Source organism: Neopelma chrysocephalum, unplaced genomic scaffold (genome assembly GCF_003984885.1).
Source record: "Neopelma chrysocephalum unplaced genomic scaffold, ASM398488v2 Primary Assembly neopelma1_80b, whole genome shotgun sequence".
Classification (NCBI taxonomy): domain Eukaryota; kingdom Metazoa; phylum Chordata; class Aves; order Passeriformes; family Pipridae; genus Neopelma; species Neopelma chrysocephalum.
The window spans coordinates 9,374,931-9,393,875 of record NW_020897742.1 but is presented as its reverse complement, the minus strand read 5'-3'; the positions used below and the strand labels follow the sequence as shown (position 1 = coordinate 9,393,875).

The following is an 18,945-nucleotide window of genomic DNA, read 5'->3' as shown; positions in this document are numbered from 1 at the left end:
AAAATCAGTTTGACTTGTGTTGTGGTCATTAACATCCATTCTCTGGTGAAGCATATTTCGTATTTTACTTAACAAAATGTGAATGTCCCTAGAGTGTGCTGACATTTAATGTTTTGTAAGTATCATAAGCCCAAATTCTAACATCCTTCTACTGTACAATGGCTTTCTTACTTTGTGCACTTGATCTTGCTATGGTAATAACCAGTAATCTTGAACTGTACCTAGGTGAAACATTCCTGCATGAATTGGTTTACATGTAGTCTGTCAATTGTAGATAATTTGTATTAAATATATAGTGCTGTTTAAACTCTTGTCGGTTACTTTAAAACATTTACTACAGATATTAGAAAATTTGGAACAAGGCTTAGCTGAAGATGGAAGTATGACTAACATTACACAGGAGAACAGACAAGGTAGGTATTCTTTAAACATTTTTTTCACAGGCAGTGTGTTTTTATTTCTTGCCTAACTATGCCAGAAATTTTCACAAGACTGCCCCAGAGTGGTTAGAACAGTATTTTTGTTAATCTCATAGTCTACTCAGCCCCCAAAATGATACACTTTGTACTTTTATTTGCTGGAATTAATTTTACAGTTTTGCCCTTGATTGAACTGATGCACTAAATCAATTCTTTTTCCTACTTAGAAGAAACAAAGAACATGTCTGCCATCCTTTAGTGATGAATATATAAGTGTATTGCTGTTGCAGCTAGATGGATGTTTCATCTTAAGCCTTGGCTAACAAACTCCTCTCAATCCTTATGTCTGACATCCACTCAATTTTTTCAGATTGAACTGCCATCATACAATGGCTACGCTGGCCTAGTTTCACTGTAGCTGCATGGTGCTTAGACTCCTGAAGTCACTAGAAAACACCTAAGGCACTAGAAAAATATTTAGATTATGTTGAGCTACATCATAATTTTCATGATTTTGTGTCCAATTATGTTTTCTCCTATTCCTTCTATCTTATTTGCGTAGCTTCAATAGTATGGGGTACATTACTGCATAAAAAAGGGTGATCAGGACAAAGTAGTTGTCCTGTTTTTTTTTTTTCAACGGAAGAAGTCATTTGAGTATACTTGACAATAGGACAAGAGGTGACATTTCAGGCATTGCTATGGATTATATGGACCCCTCATAGTGCCTGGCAAGTTCAAAACATCACACCAGAAAAACAAAAACCTTTTAGCTTCAGCTAGCACTCTAAGGAATGTTACCGACTTCTTTCCAGGATAACATTCACCTGGAGCCTGTGGGAAGTAACAGTCTGGCTCTGAGATAAGAAGAAGCCAAGCAGAGTTAGTACCAGAGTAAAAAAATTATTATAAAAAATTCCTTAAAACAGTGTATCTATAGAAGGGTGCAGACCTGTGTAAACTGTTCTTCTGACTGGTCTTCATTTTGACTGGATGTAAAAACAGCTTGAATGTTTTACTGTACTTGACTTAATACACCTTCTATATGTCCTAAGAATATTAACACGTGAGTAGCATATAGTACAAAAATGTTTGCAGATACAGTTGAATACATTTACTACTCTTCTCAAAAGGGTTAGAAAAAAGGGGAAGAATCTGACATTGAAGATTTATCCACAGCTCTTCAGGAGTCTGTGTTCTTCTGTCTTGTATCTACAATTCTTTTTGCCTCTGTTCTACTTACTTTTCCCTGTTAGCCCTTTCTACCAGATTTTTGTCCTTATCCCCATATCTTTTCCTTTTTACCACTTTAAAACCAGGATGTTGGTCTCCCATTAAGATACAAGGACTTTTTCCTATCTGTGTCATAATCCTGTGTCCTGCAGTCTGCCTCACTCATCAGTTTCTGGCTCCTTGCTTTTCCTCTCTGCTGCTGCTTCAGAGCTCAGATGGCCTCAGGAGGAGGCATAGTTAGAAAAGCAGCAGCTGGTAGTTACCAAGGGACATGGCTGCAGAAAATTTGGAGGGATCTTTGCATGTCTACTGTGCTGCTGCCTGTAGGTTTAAGACTGCCAAAAAGCCCATGGGACTTTTGCAGAGACTGTTGACTGCTACTGTCTGTAGAGGTCAGCCGGGTCTGCTCCCTCTCTACTTCCTTGCTACATTTGTAGCTCCAGGAGGCTGATAATGGGTTTGCTTTCTTTCGTCTGAGACTAGCTGAAGCAAACCTTATTAACTTTATGCGAAGACAGCCCTAATTCATTATAGGGATTATGCTTAGCCTGTAATTTCCATGCTGCGGATGTAAGAAGGTGCAACACCAATCAACTTACCATGTACATCTCCTCTAGTCTGGAACAGAACACCTCATTTGCCAGCTTTTCAGCAGGCAGAGAGATTTAGCATTGCACCACTTGCCTGGTAACACATTCTATAAGATGCCAATTTTGCAACTTCACAGTGCACAGGACACCTATTGAAATGAATGGCAGTGTGGAATACAGATGAATAACAAGGAAAAGGAAGTGCTTAGAGTGGAAACATGACTGCATGGACTTGCAGAGAGGGTTTCAGGCATCTCAGTAACATACAGTGATCTGCTGTTGGGTTTTTGGTTTTGTTTATTGCTTTGCAGGTTTTCTTTAACCCCTTTCTGCCAGTGCTAAGAAGCCTCATCACACAGGGCTACACAGGAATTTCCAGACAAGGTTCTGTTCAGTTTATATCACAGACTGAAGACATCTGGCCTGCCTGCTTTGAGGTCCTTTTTTGAGAACTGTAGCTGGTGCTATCTGATTGTTAACAGGAAACCTAGATGTCTCCAGTGTAGGAATCAACATGTAACTTGTCACCTAAGTCCTAAAAAGCTGAGTGTGGTTACCAAACTATGAGGACATGCAAAAAAGGAGGTATTTGCTTAAGTGAAGTAATAAAGGGGAGTTATTTAATTATGTCCAGGTTTTACACACACTCACAAGGAAAGAAAAAAGGAAACGTGTCGTAAAGTATTTGCTCATGGTTTACAGCATCCTCTCCATTAGTAGCACTAGCAATGCGTGGTCAAGGGGGAATTTCTAAAACAAAAAGCTAGGAGTAATGAATGATTTTAAGTTTCAGTGGATGGAATACTGGATTCAGTGTTGAGCCCCACGATACCCCTCTTTTGACAAAGATAATTTGAGAATATTCATGAGTTGGGTTTTTTTGTTTTATTGTTGGAGAGAATTGGAGGAGTTTTCTTTTTTAGGAAGGAGAGTAGACATTTCACCAAGCTCTTCTTATTGTAATAACATTTTTGTGTGCTGAAAGAATTATCTGTGTAACCTGCCATGCTTTCATCAGAGACTACATTAATGATACAAATGAGTGGTCTCAGTTCTCACAATTTCATTGAAATAGCCTCTTCTCCCTTCCCCCCACCCACTTTCAAATCATTACAGTGACCTTGACAGCTGATTGACTGAGACACATTTCTTTTTCAAATGTTCTAAATTAATAGTCCTGGTGTTTATTTTTGAGGATTAGAGGAATATTTCTAGCATTGATCTAGGGTACTGTAACACAAGAGAAAATAAGGATCTGTGTGAACCGTTCTCTTACAACATCAGGAGTCTGTCTGCAAAGCGAGAGGGAGAAATCTGCTGCTGCAGCTTTTAATGCCTGCAAGCTCCAGGAGCATGGGGAAAGCAGACAGGCTTGGCAGATTTTTTCCAGCATATCTCTAAGCCAGAGGCAAGCACAAACAGTCCCGCACTCAGACATTTCTCACTCTGCATGTTTTGGCTCTGAAATTACATTCTAGCTGTGTTTAATTTTTGAATTTATCACATTTAATGCTGTAGATTAGGTGTTTTTAAACTGATGCTCATTATCACTTGGATCCTTTTATGCACCTTTTGTTCTGATGTTGGAAAATGCGTGGCTTATTTTGGTGTTTAATATTTGGCCTGAGCTGAAAGCTGAGTGGCTGTCTATTGCTCTGCATTGTTGCATCGTGCTTGTTACCCAGAGCTGCTTGAGCAATTCCCTCAGAGAGATGCAGAATTCTCTGATGCCGCAGCATGGCTGGAAATTAAAAATTCTAGGCTAAAACCCAGTGGTGTTAACGAGAGGGACCTTTCAAAATCGTAATTCATAGGACCAGTAATTGATGGCAAGAAAGAACCTCTAATTTATTTGTGCAAATTCACAAGCTGCTCTTATTTTGCAGCCTCTGTTCAGCTGTGGAGGTCACGTCTGGGCCGGGTGATGTACTCCATGGCAAACTGTCTGCTAATGATGAAGGTACGTGGGTGGCAGAACTGCAGAGGTACCGTATATTCCAGAAGAGGATGTCACAGAAAGTGCAAGTGAATTACTGGTGCAGAGATAAGGGAAGACTACCTGACAGTACATGAAGGTTTTGCTGAGTGAAGTATTAATTAGACTTAATAATGTCTTATTTAATAGAAAGCTATTTGCAGTAATGTTCTTTGGGAACATATCTGTACTTATTTCTCCCCAAATCATCCTAGAGAACATTGCAATAACAATACAGAATTTGCATTTTTAAATTGAATTTTTCAAACACTTAACTAAATGCTCCAATTAAAAGCAATTATGTGCTCTATCTTTTTCAAACTGCATTAGGAATGTGGCTCTGTTTGTGAGGATTAATAACATTGTAGCCTTTGTAGCTGATGAAGATCCAGAACATCTAAATACATCCTCCCCTGTCAACCGATCTCAGTTGTAATATATCATCTTTCAAGTTTAAATCCTCACTAGTGGATAGAGGTGGAATAGAAAGGAATAAAAGCAAAAGTGACTAGCCTCCACTGATGGTTTTTTTTCCTTTGATTCCTCCTTACTTTTTTCCCAATTCTACTCCATTTGGTACCATACACTTAGCTTTCTCCTTGTATTCAGGAAGTAGAAATAAAACAACTTCTGCCAATCCCCTTGTGGTCAGGGAAGCAGGGCTATGGTCATTCTTGCAGCAAACTGCTGTTACCCTGAGCTTAACTGTACTTCACAAATCTGTTAGCAGCAACAGCCTCAGAGCAGGGCTGTCAGCAGTATAATCTTCACAGGCCAAGACTTGCACTCCTGGCTCCCTGTTCTTCAACTGCCCAAGGTCATGCCAGATGTGATCCTTCGATGTTTACTAAGCTACTTCCCAAAGAGGGCTGCAGTCTTAATATTATAATAGCTCAAAAAGTATGCTTTTCTTTTAAATATAAGAGCCATTTATCCAGCTTTACATGAAATGGAATATCCTTGTTATGAGAATTAGGGAAAACATACATTTGTTTTCATAATTATATTGCAATAAAAATATTTCTGTCTTGAATAGAAATAATTGTCCATTAAACTATGAGATATTTTTAAGAATTAGCAAACATTTGTGTTTTGAGGTAGGTACATGACACAGGTTCATTTTTTAAAGAACTTCCTTTTTCAAAAAACAAGTGAAGAAAAGCATGACTTGCCATCCCAAAGTAGAATATATAAACAAGAAAATGCTGATATATATATTTTCAAGAAGTTCACTTTTCACTGTGAATTGTTTTTAACTCTTTCAGTGTTTTTCTTGCCGTGTACACACAAATCCACATGCATGCACACTTTTCACCTCCCTCTGGTTTGGTCTAGTTAGTGTTATTTTCTTTGAGTAATAGAAATGTATTTCTGAGTACCGATTACCATCTTTTTGAAAATGATACTTCAGAAATACTGCAGCTCAGATACTTCTTAAGACCAGTTGTATTCAGGGCGTATCTCACAGCTGTTAAATTGTAGTCCCATGGTAACATCTAGATTATCCACAACTGCATGTTGCATTTCAGTGCATTGGCTATAGAGTAGTTGTGAGTCTTTCAATTTTCAGAAATATCCCCAGATGATTCTAACATGCAGCAGTGCTGTAATCATCTTCTCCACTTTGCAGAGTATTCAGCAAGAAACTATTTCTTCAAATAATTTTTAAACACACTTTTCTAAGTTCTCCCATGAACAATTATATTAATTGAACAGAGTTCCACCTTTTTTTTTGCTGTTCTGTAATATACTTTAAAAACTGCATTTGTTTTTATTCAAGTATTTCAAGTGTATGTAATTTAAGAAAAAAAAACAATTTCATTTTCTCCAAGTCAGTGCCATCTATTGCCATCTAGTGACCACTCACAATATTGCAACAGGGTTATGCTTGATCCCCAGGTACTGTTCGGTGATAGAATACTTTGTGCTAGTAGTAGATTAATAGTAATAATTTATTAAAGTAAAACTATGTGACAACAGTATGAAAAAAAAAATTTGCTATCTTTCTTTCAGTAAACTCTTTGGCCAAAAAAACTACATTTAGTAGTTTTTAATCTTGTCAGGGCTGATGCTTGAAAATTAAAAAAAAAAAAAGCTTCGATTAGATACTGGCATTATAACTATTTAAATCTACTTTAATTATCCTCAACTCTAATTAGGTTTATTTCATGTCATGTCTCTTCTGCATTACTTATCTGAATTAAGGAGTTCTGTTCATATAGCACAATGATTTTTGCCTTTTTAAATATGGCATCATTGGTTTCATAGTTAAACATCTCACTAAATTATTGAGATGGTATATTATTTTGAAGGTAGTGAGTGAAGCGCAAGGAAGTGATTCACCCAGACTTGTGCAGGAAACCTGCAGTGGAACAGGAAATCAGTCATGTCTCCTTTATCCTGGGACTATCTGTCCAAGGTACTGAATTCTGCCTGCTGCGTCCCTTTATCTGTGTGACCAGTGATAGTTCAGTAGAAATTTAAGGCAGTCTTAATATACCTTTTTTTCCTGATCATCCTCCTTTCTTTGTACAACCTTTCTTAAATGGATTCCAGCTTCCTTCCGTGCACCACTATTGGACCTAACCAAATGATGAAGAAATGGTGGATCTCAGTCATATCAACTGATATCAAATGGCTTTCCCATTTCCTGTGAACAAAGGGCAGCTTAAGGAAGGATGTGGAAATACAGCAGGAAGAGAAGAGGAGACCATGTAACCTGTCACTGTAGACTTCCATTTATAAGAACTGTGGGCTTAAGTCAGTATGAAACCATATCCTGAATATAGCAGCCTGAGGAATATTCATTTAAAATGCAGCTGATGATGTGCATTGCTTCATTTCAACTCTAATTGCAAAACGTCTGTCTCTTTACTAAATCACCATGGAAGTGTCTTGAAAACTTTTAAAGTTCTTTTCATCTGAGCTAAAATCGCTTTTGACATTATCTTACCAGACTTTTATCTCTCTAAGGAATAAATACTTAAGTATTTTCCATATATATTATAAATGCACTCTAATTAAAGGCACATTTTGTGCTTTTTAGTTTTTTTCAGTGTTGTCTTAGCTTTTGTAAAACTTGCCCTTTGTAAAACAAAAGCATTAGAATTGATTTTAATTTGGGTCTAATACAATTAAAACTGTACCAAGAAGAAGTAACAGCTTGTGCTAGTAACACAAGGAACTGGTGCCGAAGGACTTTGGTTCCTCTATGATTTAAAGGAGAATGACTGTATGAATCATCGTGTCTTTTGCCTAACTGTGCTGCAGTACAGCTCTTTGGATTCACAGCACTATGAATCTCTGCTTTCATAACCTTTCCACAAATACACTAGATAGAGAGGAAGGGTAAGGTATCCTTGTCCTCTTTCACCTAAATAAAGTATTTATGAACTGTACGCTTTGTATAACTAAAGCTGATTTTTAATCTAGGGTTTATTGAACCTACTCTCAGAATTCTACGCATTGTGGTCATTTATGCTTATTTCTAAATATTTCATAATTAATATTTTAAGTAGTTAAGGTGGTGATGAGGGAAACATGAAAATGTATAATGCAGTGACCACGAAGGGAAGTACTGCAGTACTTGAAAGGAAAAACATAACCCCAGCTGAAATTTTTGTGCAAGTAGGTCCAGTGAATTACTAGAACTATTTTGGATTAGTATAGGTAATGTTAGCCCCAAATTTTTATAATAAAAGAGGTATTGTATTATAAAACAATAGGCCAACTTTCATTCATATCCTGAATTGCGCAACTTCAGTCCTTCTTTTGGGATTTTTTTTATGAAGGTGTGGAAAGTCTGAAGGCTCTTAATCTTTAGAAATTAAATACCATGATAATACATCAGCCCTACCTTTAAGTCTTAGGATCACAAGATGTAGTCATTGGGATTTTTACTGGCAATACTTAATGTGTTTTACTCCTCACAACTATGCCTTGTATCAATCAAGACTTAACTCCTCTGAGGCACTGTGTATTTATCATTCTATCAGACAATTTCTGTTGTATTAAGTCACATTAGCAAAACTGTGAATGACAACAGTCTTTAGTAAGTGAGATTAAATATCACCTATTTTTACATTATGCCCCATCAGAAGGAACTGCCAGATAAGATGCCTCTGTAACTCGCCACAGAATAGTATAATTCTGTATCCATTACCAATAATAAGTGTGAATATGTCATGGCACATTAGATTTGGAATAAACTCTAAATGTTAATAATTAATTGTTCAGAATTAATGATTATACCCACAATATACAAGTTGTTTGCAAGATCCTGCAGAGTGTTTCCTGGGCTATTTAAGTCAGTTTCTACAATTCTAGGACATATAATTCCTCTCATATACAGATCACACTCCAAAGACTTGTCTTGATTTTTGATTATAAGAGATAATTAATATGTTCCGCATAGAACATATGTGTTTGGGTTGGAACAGACCTCTAAAGGTCATCTAGTCAAACCTCCCCCTGCCATGTGCTGGGACATCTTGAACTGGATTGGGTTGCTCAGAGCCCCAGCCAGTCTGACCTGGAATGTTTCCAGGGATGGGGCATCCACCACCTTTCTGGGCAATCTGTTCCAGTGTTTCATCACCCTCACTGTAAAAAGTTTCTTCCTTATATCTAGTCTAAATGGACCCTTTTTTAATATAAAACCATTACCCCTTGTCCTATCACAACAGGCCCTGATAAAAAGTTTGTCCCCATCTTTCTTATAATCCTGTTTCAAGTACTGAAAGGCTGCAAGGAGGTCTCCCCAGAGGCTTCTCTTCTCCGGGCTTAAGAACCCCAGCTCTCTCAGCCTTTCCTTATTGAGAGGTGTTCCAGCTCTCTGATCATATTTGTGGCCCCTCCTCTGGACCTGCTCTAGCAGGTTCATATTTTTCCTATGCTGAGGACTCCAGAGTTGGATACAGGGTTTAGTACTTTGAAGTGCATCCTTAGGAAAAGAAATTCATTACACCTGGGGAACATTGCTTCCTCAGACTAAGCAGGAGATGAAGAAAAACCACCTTTGCTAGTAGCTGTATTCACATTAGGGAAAAGTTAAATGAGTACTATATTTTGACCAAGAAAAATGGTAGGGTAGAGAGTATTCTGATGTCCGTGTAGTTTTGAAAAATTGTTCTTTGTTGTCTTTTGCTTCCTAACATCCACCACAAAGTCATGTGTTAAGTTGAAGGGCAGGACTGTCAGGAAGCACCTGGCCTGGCATAGCCTGGCCTCTATAAGCAAAGGCAGGCACTTTCTGCCTCTGCTCGCAGCCTCTCCAAGGAGCTGTAGCTGAGGCTGGCACAGCCCTGTGCCCTGTGAGTGTACCCACAGCATGTCCTCAGTCAGCACAGAGTACATGCAGTGTTTCTTACGTGTGCCTGCCAAACCCTGTGTAGCCAGGCTCTGAAAGTCAGGTACTGCCCAGATCATGGAATTACTGTAGTTTAACCGTGAAACAGCTGGACTGCAGGAACCAGTCACAAGGCCATTTCTTTCCTGTGGGAAGTGGGACCATGGTTTTGTTAATATTCTGTCACTGGTTGTTAGCTGGAGGGTACGGTGGCACTGCATCTTGAGTAGGTGGATCTCAGAGCTGCCCCTTGCCAGCACAGCCTTCATGCAGATGGGGAGTGGTGTCACTTGCAAAGCTTTCTGGAAATCAGACCCAGCCCACCCCTCGCTTAGTTTTAGCCCAAGTCAGTTTTCTATATAGATTACCTGCTTTTATGCAGTATGGTAGAAAAAATCAGCAATTTGGGTAGAGAGATGGAAAATGTCTTGTTTCCCTTGGCAGTAGTGCTAGTTTGTGATCTGAATATGTGCAGAACTGCATTTTGTGTCGTGCAGTGTTGTTCACAAGTCTGTGCACAGGCAGTTCCTAAAGCTTCAGAATATAGTTTGTTAAACCATATAAATTATACATATATTTGAAACATGTGACACTTCTCAAGTATGTATACTCCCAGTCACACAGAAGGTGCTTGACTTTTATCCTAAATTGTAATCTAAGCTGAAGAGTAAATGTTTCGGTTTTTGGCGTTTATCTACTGAAAGAATATGATCCAGTTAAAAAAAAGGGAAAAAAAGATCCCCTGTCTATGCAGTTCCCATATAACTGAGAAAAGACCAATATAATCAGCTACTAGTGCCTACAGTGATTGATAAAAATTTTGTACCTCTGACAAGTTGCAATTACTTCAATTCTGTTTGAGTAAGTCCACATAAAGGGTGAAGAATGCTGATCTTAAATACCTGATTGTGTGCTTTTTACCCTTAGGACTATGTGCTTGCTGTAGATGCTTACCACACCGTCATCAAATATTACCCACAGCAAGAGCCTCAGTTGCTGAGTGGAATTGGAAGGATTTTCCTTCAGGTATGCATGTTATTCTAAATTTGCTAGGTAATATTGCTGTTGATAGCTATGTAGAGAATAATTGTCGCATTTAAAACTATAGCTGTTTTTATAGGGCACATGTCAAATTGTAGAGGCAGTGGTCAAAACAAAACTCTTCTACCATGTGATATTAGATAAAACCAGGAAATATGAAGCACCTCTAGTATTAAAAGTGTATTAGCAAACAAAGAACATGCTGTGGAAAATCATACTGGTAATTTAATCAAAAAGTAACATTCTGCGTTCTCTAAAACTAATGGTAAAGCTCCATTGATGTCAGTGAGCCAGAATTTCACTAAAAATCTCATGTCTCACTGCCTCAAACTGCATGCAGCTCTCAATCACACTGTGTAACTGCCATCTTCATACTGAAAAAATCTTGAGTGTCCTTCTTTTGTCCAGATTATATCCCTGAGAACACAGGAGAGGGCACATTAAAAGAAAAAAATAGGACAGTACAAGTATAATAAATGTCCGTGTAACCATACTTAATGATTATAAGTAAAAATAGATGTCTTTTTGTTTTTCATAGAATTATTCATATAAATAGCTATCTGATTGTTTTAACTCTTAGTATCTCGCAAGTTCTTTGCAGTTCTTCCATATTTCTGATACTGATATTTCAAACTTTTTATCTGCTTACTTTTTATTATTAGTGATAAATCTAATTTTGAGTTGTCAAGTATTTACAAATGATCTTATTTGTGACATTCATGTTCTAAAATTATATTGAAATGGAGTAATTTTCTCTTGGTAGATAATTGTTAATATTGTTTGCTTGAAATCATAGAATGTCATTCAAATTCAATTAGGGATTTGTGGTTCTCAGCAGGAACATGCTTTCACAGTGTGGTAGGCATGTCTGTCTTTAAAAGTATCTAGTTTAAAGTGGATCTGCATCACTATAGAACAATTTTATAATATTGGCTGCATGCATTAATTATTATCTAAATAGGCAACCTAGTAATTATGCATATTAATGAACAGTACTGTAAATATGCATAATACTATTGGAAATGGAAGTTATTAATAGTTTTGGTCTTACTGAGAAAATGACTAGGTATGTTACTGGTACTGCCTTGCTGACGAGAGCGTCTGCCCTAGTGTCACACTCTCCAGTCTGTTTGTAGCTCCATTTGCTATAGAAATAGAAAAATTGTCACTCCCAGGAGGAAAGTGTCTCCTGACTTAGAGTCATTTGAAGGCATTGACCTCCTTGGTTCTAGCTGTGACAACAGGGCTTTAGGGCTCAGTGGTTCTACTGTCAGAACTGGACATAGCAAAAGGGGATATGAGGAGTCCTGGATATTTTCCTGTGATCTAGATAGAAGTTAAAAAGAATCATTTCTGAATGCAAAGGTTTTCCTTTCTTCTAGCACCTTAAGGAGATAAGGTTTCATTGTTTGGCTTGTTGTCTTTTTCTGTGACACAATCTTCAGCTCTCTCTGGGTGGTACTGTTGCAACAGGTGCAAGATTTTGTTATATTAAGAGGAATAGGCAGTGTGCAGGTAAAGAAAAGCCAAGAAGTTCAAATTAAAGAAAGACAAATGTGTTGCAGGCCTGGGCACCATCATTTTGGTAAGATCACTCTGTGGTGTGTGTGCACGGTTGACAAGGCACTCTCTGGAAAACAAATAATATATCTTGCAGGTAAAATGGGAAAGCAATTTTCTCGTATTCAAATGTTACAGCTTCTCAAAAACAGGTACTGATTCCCAAGTAACCACAGATTGTGCTGATAACTTTGAAGTTTTTCCAAGAGAGGCGTAAGGGAGCCAGATTCTTATCAGCAACAGATACTGTTTGACAATAGACATCACAGATATGAAACAAAACAGTCATGTAGAATGAAGTATAATTCAGGAGTTGAACAGAAAAAATTATAATCTTTTTCAACATGTAAAACTTTATGTGTGATTTACTTTTTCTTAATTAAATTGAGCTTACTAGTTTAAGGCATCATATCTTCTTTATCTTCACATGTAAGTGGAGCATAAAGAGGTCTAAATCTGATGTACGGCCTTTAGCTGTTGCCTTAAGTAAGTGGGAAATGAGGATGAGAGAAGTGAAGAATGCAGGAAAAGACAGAGACTGTCACAGAGAAATTTTCAGAAGCACTGTAATTCTGTCAGCAATCACCTGCCCAGTAAAACAGAAATTCACATTAAATGAGGAAACACATTTTAGTCTCTAGGATTACATTGTGTCTTGCTAATACACTCTGCTCATTGACCAACCTATCCAAGTTTGCCGTTTAGATAACTACATTAAAGAATTTAGAAAGTAGAAAACTGCCTGACCCTACCCTCTGTAACAGATTGCTGCAAAACAGAGTCAAAAGCAATAAATACATCCTAGGAGTATGTAAGAAAAATAACCTCAGTTTTCAGACAAACAACAAACTTAAACACATAATGTATTAGAGGATCCTTGGTAGAGGATATGATTCTTAGAGGTTAACAATGGAATTTTCATTTTTATTTGATATGCTAATTATGATTAGATACTGAAATCACACTTTCTGAACTAAGTTAAATAAAATTAAGTGATGTAGACCACTTTAAACTTTAACATTGTAATGACTAATGAAAACTAATTATTTCTTTTACTGATCTTCCCCCCCCCAAAAAAAGTAAACTGTTTCGCCTCTGTGGGAAAAATGAGAATGAAGAGTTTGACATGTTTGTTGAGAAGACACAAGATGCTGCTAAGAAATGAGAACTCTTCATGATCACAAATAATGTGTGATTAGTCTGAAAGCATATTAAATTTGGACTCATCAAGCTCCCAGTGGAGCAGACTGGTAGCTTGCTTTAGAAATTGATTATTCTCATGGTTAAGGAATTCCTTCTAATTTCTAAGCTAAAAATACTCAAGGACAGATTCATTTACACTTGTGCCAGCATTATCCTCTAGTTAAATGTAATTATTTTCTTGGTGATTTACATCTTTAGTGTTATTTATAGAGGGAAATTGTATCCTTTGACGTTATAACTGAATGGATAAGATTTTAGAATGAATGTTTGTTTTGTTTGAGTCCAATTACATTACACCTGGGAGAAATGCATCTGTTTCATGAGATAAGACTATTAATGGCTATTCCAGAAATGCTTGGTAGATGGACAGTTGCATCTTTAACTGCAGTGTTCAACTGAATCATCTCTTAAGTGTAAGGAAGAATAATTTTTCTTTATGTTGACAAGGGAGAACTCTTGTGTTTAGAGGAAAACTAGTATCTGTTTGATATTAGTGGTGTTAGTAGGGCTTTGGATACTTGCCACTATGATATTTCCATAATCAAATTGGGAAGAAATCTAGATGAAACCTTCGGGTGGATGTTTGCTGTCTCTGAAAAGTGTAGTTGGAAAGGCATTCACTGATGACTAGAAGGACTTCCTAGATGATCTTTTCCACAAGGATGTTCGTAGTGCTTGTATTTTTTGGTTAGGTACTTGTATGATGAAATGAGAAGCGTGTTTGTAAAAAGTACAGATGATGCCAAACTCGGAGTGGTACAGACACTAAGAAGGGCATGATCAGAATGCAAAATAATCTTGACAAGTTGATAAACTGAAATGTTAAATTGGCTCTGATTCAAACAGCAAAAGGCAAAATGCTTCCAAAGGCTGGGAGTAATGTACAAAATGGGAAGCCACAACAAGGTACTGTTCTGTAGAAAGGAATTAGGTTAAGGGTAGGAAAATACACATGGGTAAACCAGTTGGACTTCAAAATACCTGGTGTAAAAGCAAACTCCATATTCACATGTGAAATGTAATATGATTCTTCCATTCTCACTGCTGGAGAGAGATCAGTCGGACTGTTGTGACCTCTTAGGTAGACCCTTGGGGAGGATGTGAAGTAACAGGAGAGAGTTTAGGGAATAACATCAAGAATTATCAGAGAAACCAGAAAGCATTATCTATGAGAAAGGAGTGAACCCTGATTTGCTTGAAAATGGATTCTTATTCTAGAAGGAAAAAGTAAAAATTTTCAGGTATGTAAAAGGCTGTTAAAAAAGAGGACTTGTACCATTCTCCCTGACCGCTATGGACAGGACAAAAAGTTGAGGTAAAAACTGCAGTTAAGATAGAGTGTATTTTGTAATACTAAGGCAATTTAAGAACTCTGGATAAGTTTCCTAGTAAGACTCAGATGTGTAATACTTACTGTCTGAGAACTTTAAGGAAACTTTAACACATTTGTCACAAACATTTTCGTAGTGTTGTCCTGTTCTTGAACAAACAGGTGATCTCTTAAGGGCTCCTGGAATCTCCCCACCTGAGGGCTGCCTGGTTTCCATGGCTGTATACTTCTGAAGTAATTTAGTTTTACTCCTTTTGATAGATTCTGATGGATTTATTTTACTCAGTACTAAGTTGTCATCTTCTTCCATCTTTCCAGCCTGAAAAGTACGCTGCTAATTTATTTTCCAAGGGGACCTTCTTCAAATATTTTTTTTCGTCTCAAATAGCAATGTATGTGACATACTCTTAGGTGAAATACCCCATCCTTTCTAGAAATCCCCTTGCTCATCCCCTCCTCCCATAAAATCTGTACTTCTTTATGCTAGCTTTCAAATCTCTCATTCTTTCAGCCTGCTCGACCCACTCCCCAATGTTTTTTAGTCTGCAGATGGACTGTCTCCCCAATAACCTCAGTGGCCCATTGCATTGGGGTTGTTTTCTGACGTGTTGTGGTGTGTGGCCCCTGGCTGTGACCCAGAGGTTGTGGGTTAACCAGGTGTGGGTCCTGTGCTAACTACAAGGCTACTGTATTCCAGTTCTCCTGCCTTATTGACAGCTTCTGCCTGTGTCTGTCTTCCTGCAGAGTAACGCCCAATCTGGCAGGGGCTCTGACCTTGTCTCATTTTCAGCTACTTTATGAACTATGGAGTTGGTTACAACAAAAAAGCCAAACGAGGATTGTGGGCCCTCCCTGCGCTACAGTCCACGAGTGCTCCACAACCCCCAGCTGAGGCCTTAGGCAAAGTGCATGTGACTTTGGGATGCTTTCTGTGGCCTTAATATGGCTCTTCAAATACATTGTTTGATAACAGGTGTTACCCCGTCGTCTTGGTGCCAAACAATTGATAATGGACTTTGATATGTTTGATATGTTTTGTATCTTACATCTTTCTTTGTGAAAGATATAATCAGGATGTATCTCTTTTCTTCTGGTAACTTTCTTATGATTTTTCTGTCTAGATTGGAGACATAAAAACTGCAGAGAAATATTTTCAAGATGTTGAGAAAGTGACTCACAAATTGGATGGACTGCAGAGCCAAATTATGGTTTTAATGAACAGGTAGATAATTTAATAGCTAAATAAAACATTTTAAAATACAGTTTTGCAAAGTATGCAAGGTGATCATTAAACCACCCTTGAGACAATCCTGTTCTCTTTCTGTCTTTTTTGTGACTACATCTGTCATAAGTGAGACTGAATGGCATACAGACCCAGGAGATCTGTATTACTTGGTACAGTCATATTATCCTGCATTGAAATTGTGATCCTTCAGTTGATTTTACAAAGCTTTTTCTCATTCTTCCAGGCATTGCATATTTTCACTCTGCTTTTCTAATATACATTTGCATAAGTAACTCTTAGGAGAGAAGATATTTTGGGCCGTTATCCTACAATCAGATATGCCAGGAAAGTTACCGCCTGGTAGCTTCAAAGCATGCTTGAATACATTGTAGTAAATGGAGCTGCTTGATGGGGGACTCAGTTTGCAGTGGTTAGCACATGGGCTTAATATATTTAGAAGATGCTATTCAAAAGTGCTCTGAAAATGATATGGCTAATTTCATGAAGAGAATAATTCCAGGAAGAGAGTATCTGCATTTAAAGTACTAAAAACACAATGAAGACTGTTGCTTTGGTAGGCAGAATATATAATAGCTGAGTGATCCAAGTTGTCATTCCATTTGTCTGTAAATCAGTGTCTCCTTCACACCGTGAAGAACAAATGTCAGAAACTCTCACATCTAGAACAAGAAAAATAAAAAATGGTGTGCATTCTTTTTTAAATGTATTATTACCTTGGGTTTTTGAGGAAGACTCATTTATGTGTCACTTACTTTCTAGAGCATTTCTCCACCTCGGTCAGAATAATTTCTCAGAAGCTCATCGATTTTTCACAGAAATTTTAAGGATCGACTCATCAAATGCTGTGGTAAATCTCCAAATTGCTACGTTTATAATGAACACCTAAATTATTCTCGTAATACTTCATGCATGGATTTAATTAGTACCCAGAGTATGCTCAGAGCTTTACAGAAAAATTGGACGTGGCATGTGTACCAAAGGGTTTTCAGTATACATAAGGATAAGATTAGAAATGGGATGAGAAATTAAGAACCAGTCTGTATGAAGGGCATGAATACTTAGGGATGCACGTAGAAAGTCTGAGACGCTCTGTTTTATGGGATCTTCGCAAAAGCACTTTTTCTTTTGCAGTCACTGTTTTTAGTGTAGACATGCATGTCAGGAAAAGAAATGGCAGCTTTCAACATGTATAAGATTACCTTGATTTCACACAACATTTAAGGGATATTTTAATTTCAAACATGACATTTCTAACACATTACATATCAGAGCCTTGGGCTCCCATCACAAGTGGACATCAAAGAAGAGCTATTTATTTACCTCTGGGTTTTCTACACCTGGCAGTTTTCAGTGCCTGGTCATGTAAGAGTATTTCTAAGAAGTCAGACAGCTTACCTCCAATAGTCTGATCCAAGGCCATTTAAAGACTGAGGGGACTGATTTTAAGAAGCACATGAATTGCATCATTTGGCAGGCTGTAAAATAGTGTCTATTATAAATCACACAAGATGTGTAAGGTTTCCTGAAGGGAGAGAAAAATATTTCTTTTAAAAGGCCGTGTTCTTCCTTTATCTCCAGCTTTCAGAAAGTGTGAAAGTTTCTGCTGCTAAACATGTTATATGACTTCGTACTGTTAAAATCTTTCAGTAACTCATAAAACCTGTTTTGTGTGGTAAGGAAAATGGAACCTGACTTGATCATTTATGATGTATTTAGACTGCCCTATCTGCTGGATTTACTTGAAGTCAGTTGTAGATGCCTTTGTGATAAGATAATATCTTCCTGTTGCTTATGTCGATCTTCTATATGTAAGCCAGAGAGAAAAACACTTCTGAAGATATAGTGAAGTCATTAAAAAAACCCCTATGAAAATGACAGTATGCAGAGGCTCATGTAGTTTCTGAAATCTATTTCACTTGGCTTTCAAAATTAACTGATGTCCTATACTATTTATATTTAAATTTAGACTCTGTCTTCTAGAGTTTCTGCTCTTAGAACTCAGCAGGTCCTAACTGGCATAGGGTGGATCTTGAGAATAACAAGAAGAAAAGACTGCATTGTGTAATAGATAATGTATTTTAATTTTTGCACACACACAAAAAAATAGTAATTCTTAGCATACAGTAAATCTGTTGTAAATCCAGATGTTAGACTTTTTTTCTTTCTCTCTCATTGCTTGTGAATACATACATACATATATATATATCCACACACATTATTTATGTACAATATATTTTTCTCTAGGCAAACAACAATGCTGCTGTTTGTCTTCTTTACCTGGGAAAACTGAAGGATTCCCTCCGGCAACTGGAAGGAATGGTTCAGCAGGACCCTAAACACTACCTACATGAGAGTGTTCTCTTCAACTTGACCACTATGTATGAACTCGAGTCATCTCGCAGTATGCAGAAGAAGCAGGCACTTCTAGAGGCTGTAGCTATCAAAGAGGGTGATAGCTTTAATACTCAGTGTCTCAAGTTAGGGTAGATCATTTCCAACTAATTTTTTCCAGCAAAGAAAAAATTTAATTTTTTTTAAATGGTATATACTCTTGCTGATGTGTAAATGTGAAATAAAGTCTATTCAATTATGAATATTCAGTGGCATTAGTACAGAATCTGTTGGCTCTATAGAGGCCTGTCATTGTGAAGACTTTGTGGTGACCTAGAGCCCGCTTCATCCCTACAAGTCTATTACTGTTCAGTTATATGTATATACACACAGTCAGCTACTCAGATTCTTTTGTAAGAAAAACTAAATTTGACCTTGTATTGTCTTGATGATTTTTAGTAGTAAGTGAGCAAATCACATGAGCTAATTTAATCAGCTAAGAGTTACTGACAGAATATCAGTATGTGTATTACAGAAAGGAAATTCTGAATGCACTTCACTTGCTTATACTGTGTGTGTCTCTTTTGTCCCCATGAGACTCCTGCGCATTGCACCTTTGTGTGTCCAAGGCTGAGGAGGTTGCTCAATAACCACCATCCAGTCACAGCAT

General features: G+C 37.4%; 1 protein-coding gene across 3 annotated transcripts in view; it reads left to right on the top strand.

Moving 5' to 3' along the window:
- The window catches only part of TRAPPC12 (trafficking protein particle complex 12), a 48,373-nt gene extending 29,820 nt beyond the window's left edge, over positions 1-18,553 (top strand). For all 3 annotated transcript variants that reach the window (XM_027690378.1, XM_027690377.1, XM_027690379.1), the window contains exons 7-12: positions 341-413; positions 4,129-4,202; positions 10,492-10,590; positions 15,820-15,920; positions 16,704-16,791; positions 18,189-18,553. In XM_027690378.1, the coding sequence (XP_027546179.1) occupies positions 341-413; positions 4,129-4,202; positions 10,492-10,590; positions 15,820-15,920; positions 16,704-16,791; positions 18,189-18,431 (678 nt within the window). In that variant the 3' untranslated portion in view covers positions 18,432-18,553. The remainder of the gene's footprint in view (positions 1-340; positions 414-4,128; positions 4,203-10,491; positions 10,591-15,819; positions 15,921-16,703; positions 16,792-18,188) is intronic.
- Positions 18,554-18,945: the final 392 nt, after the last annotated feature.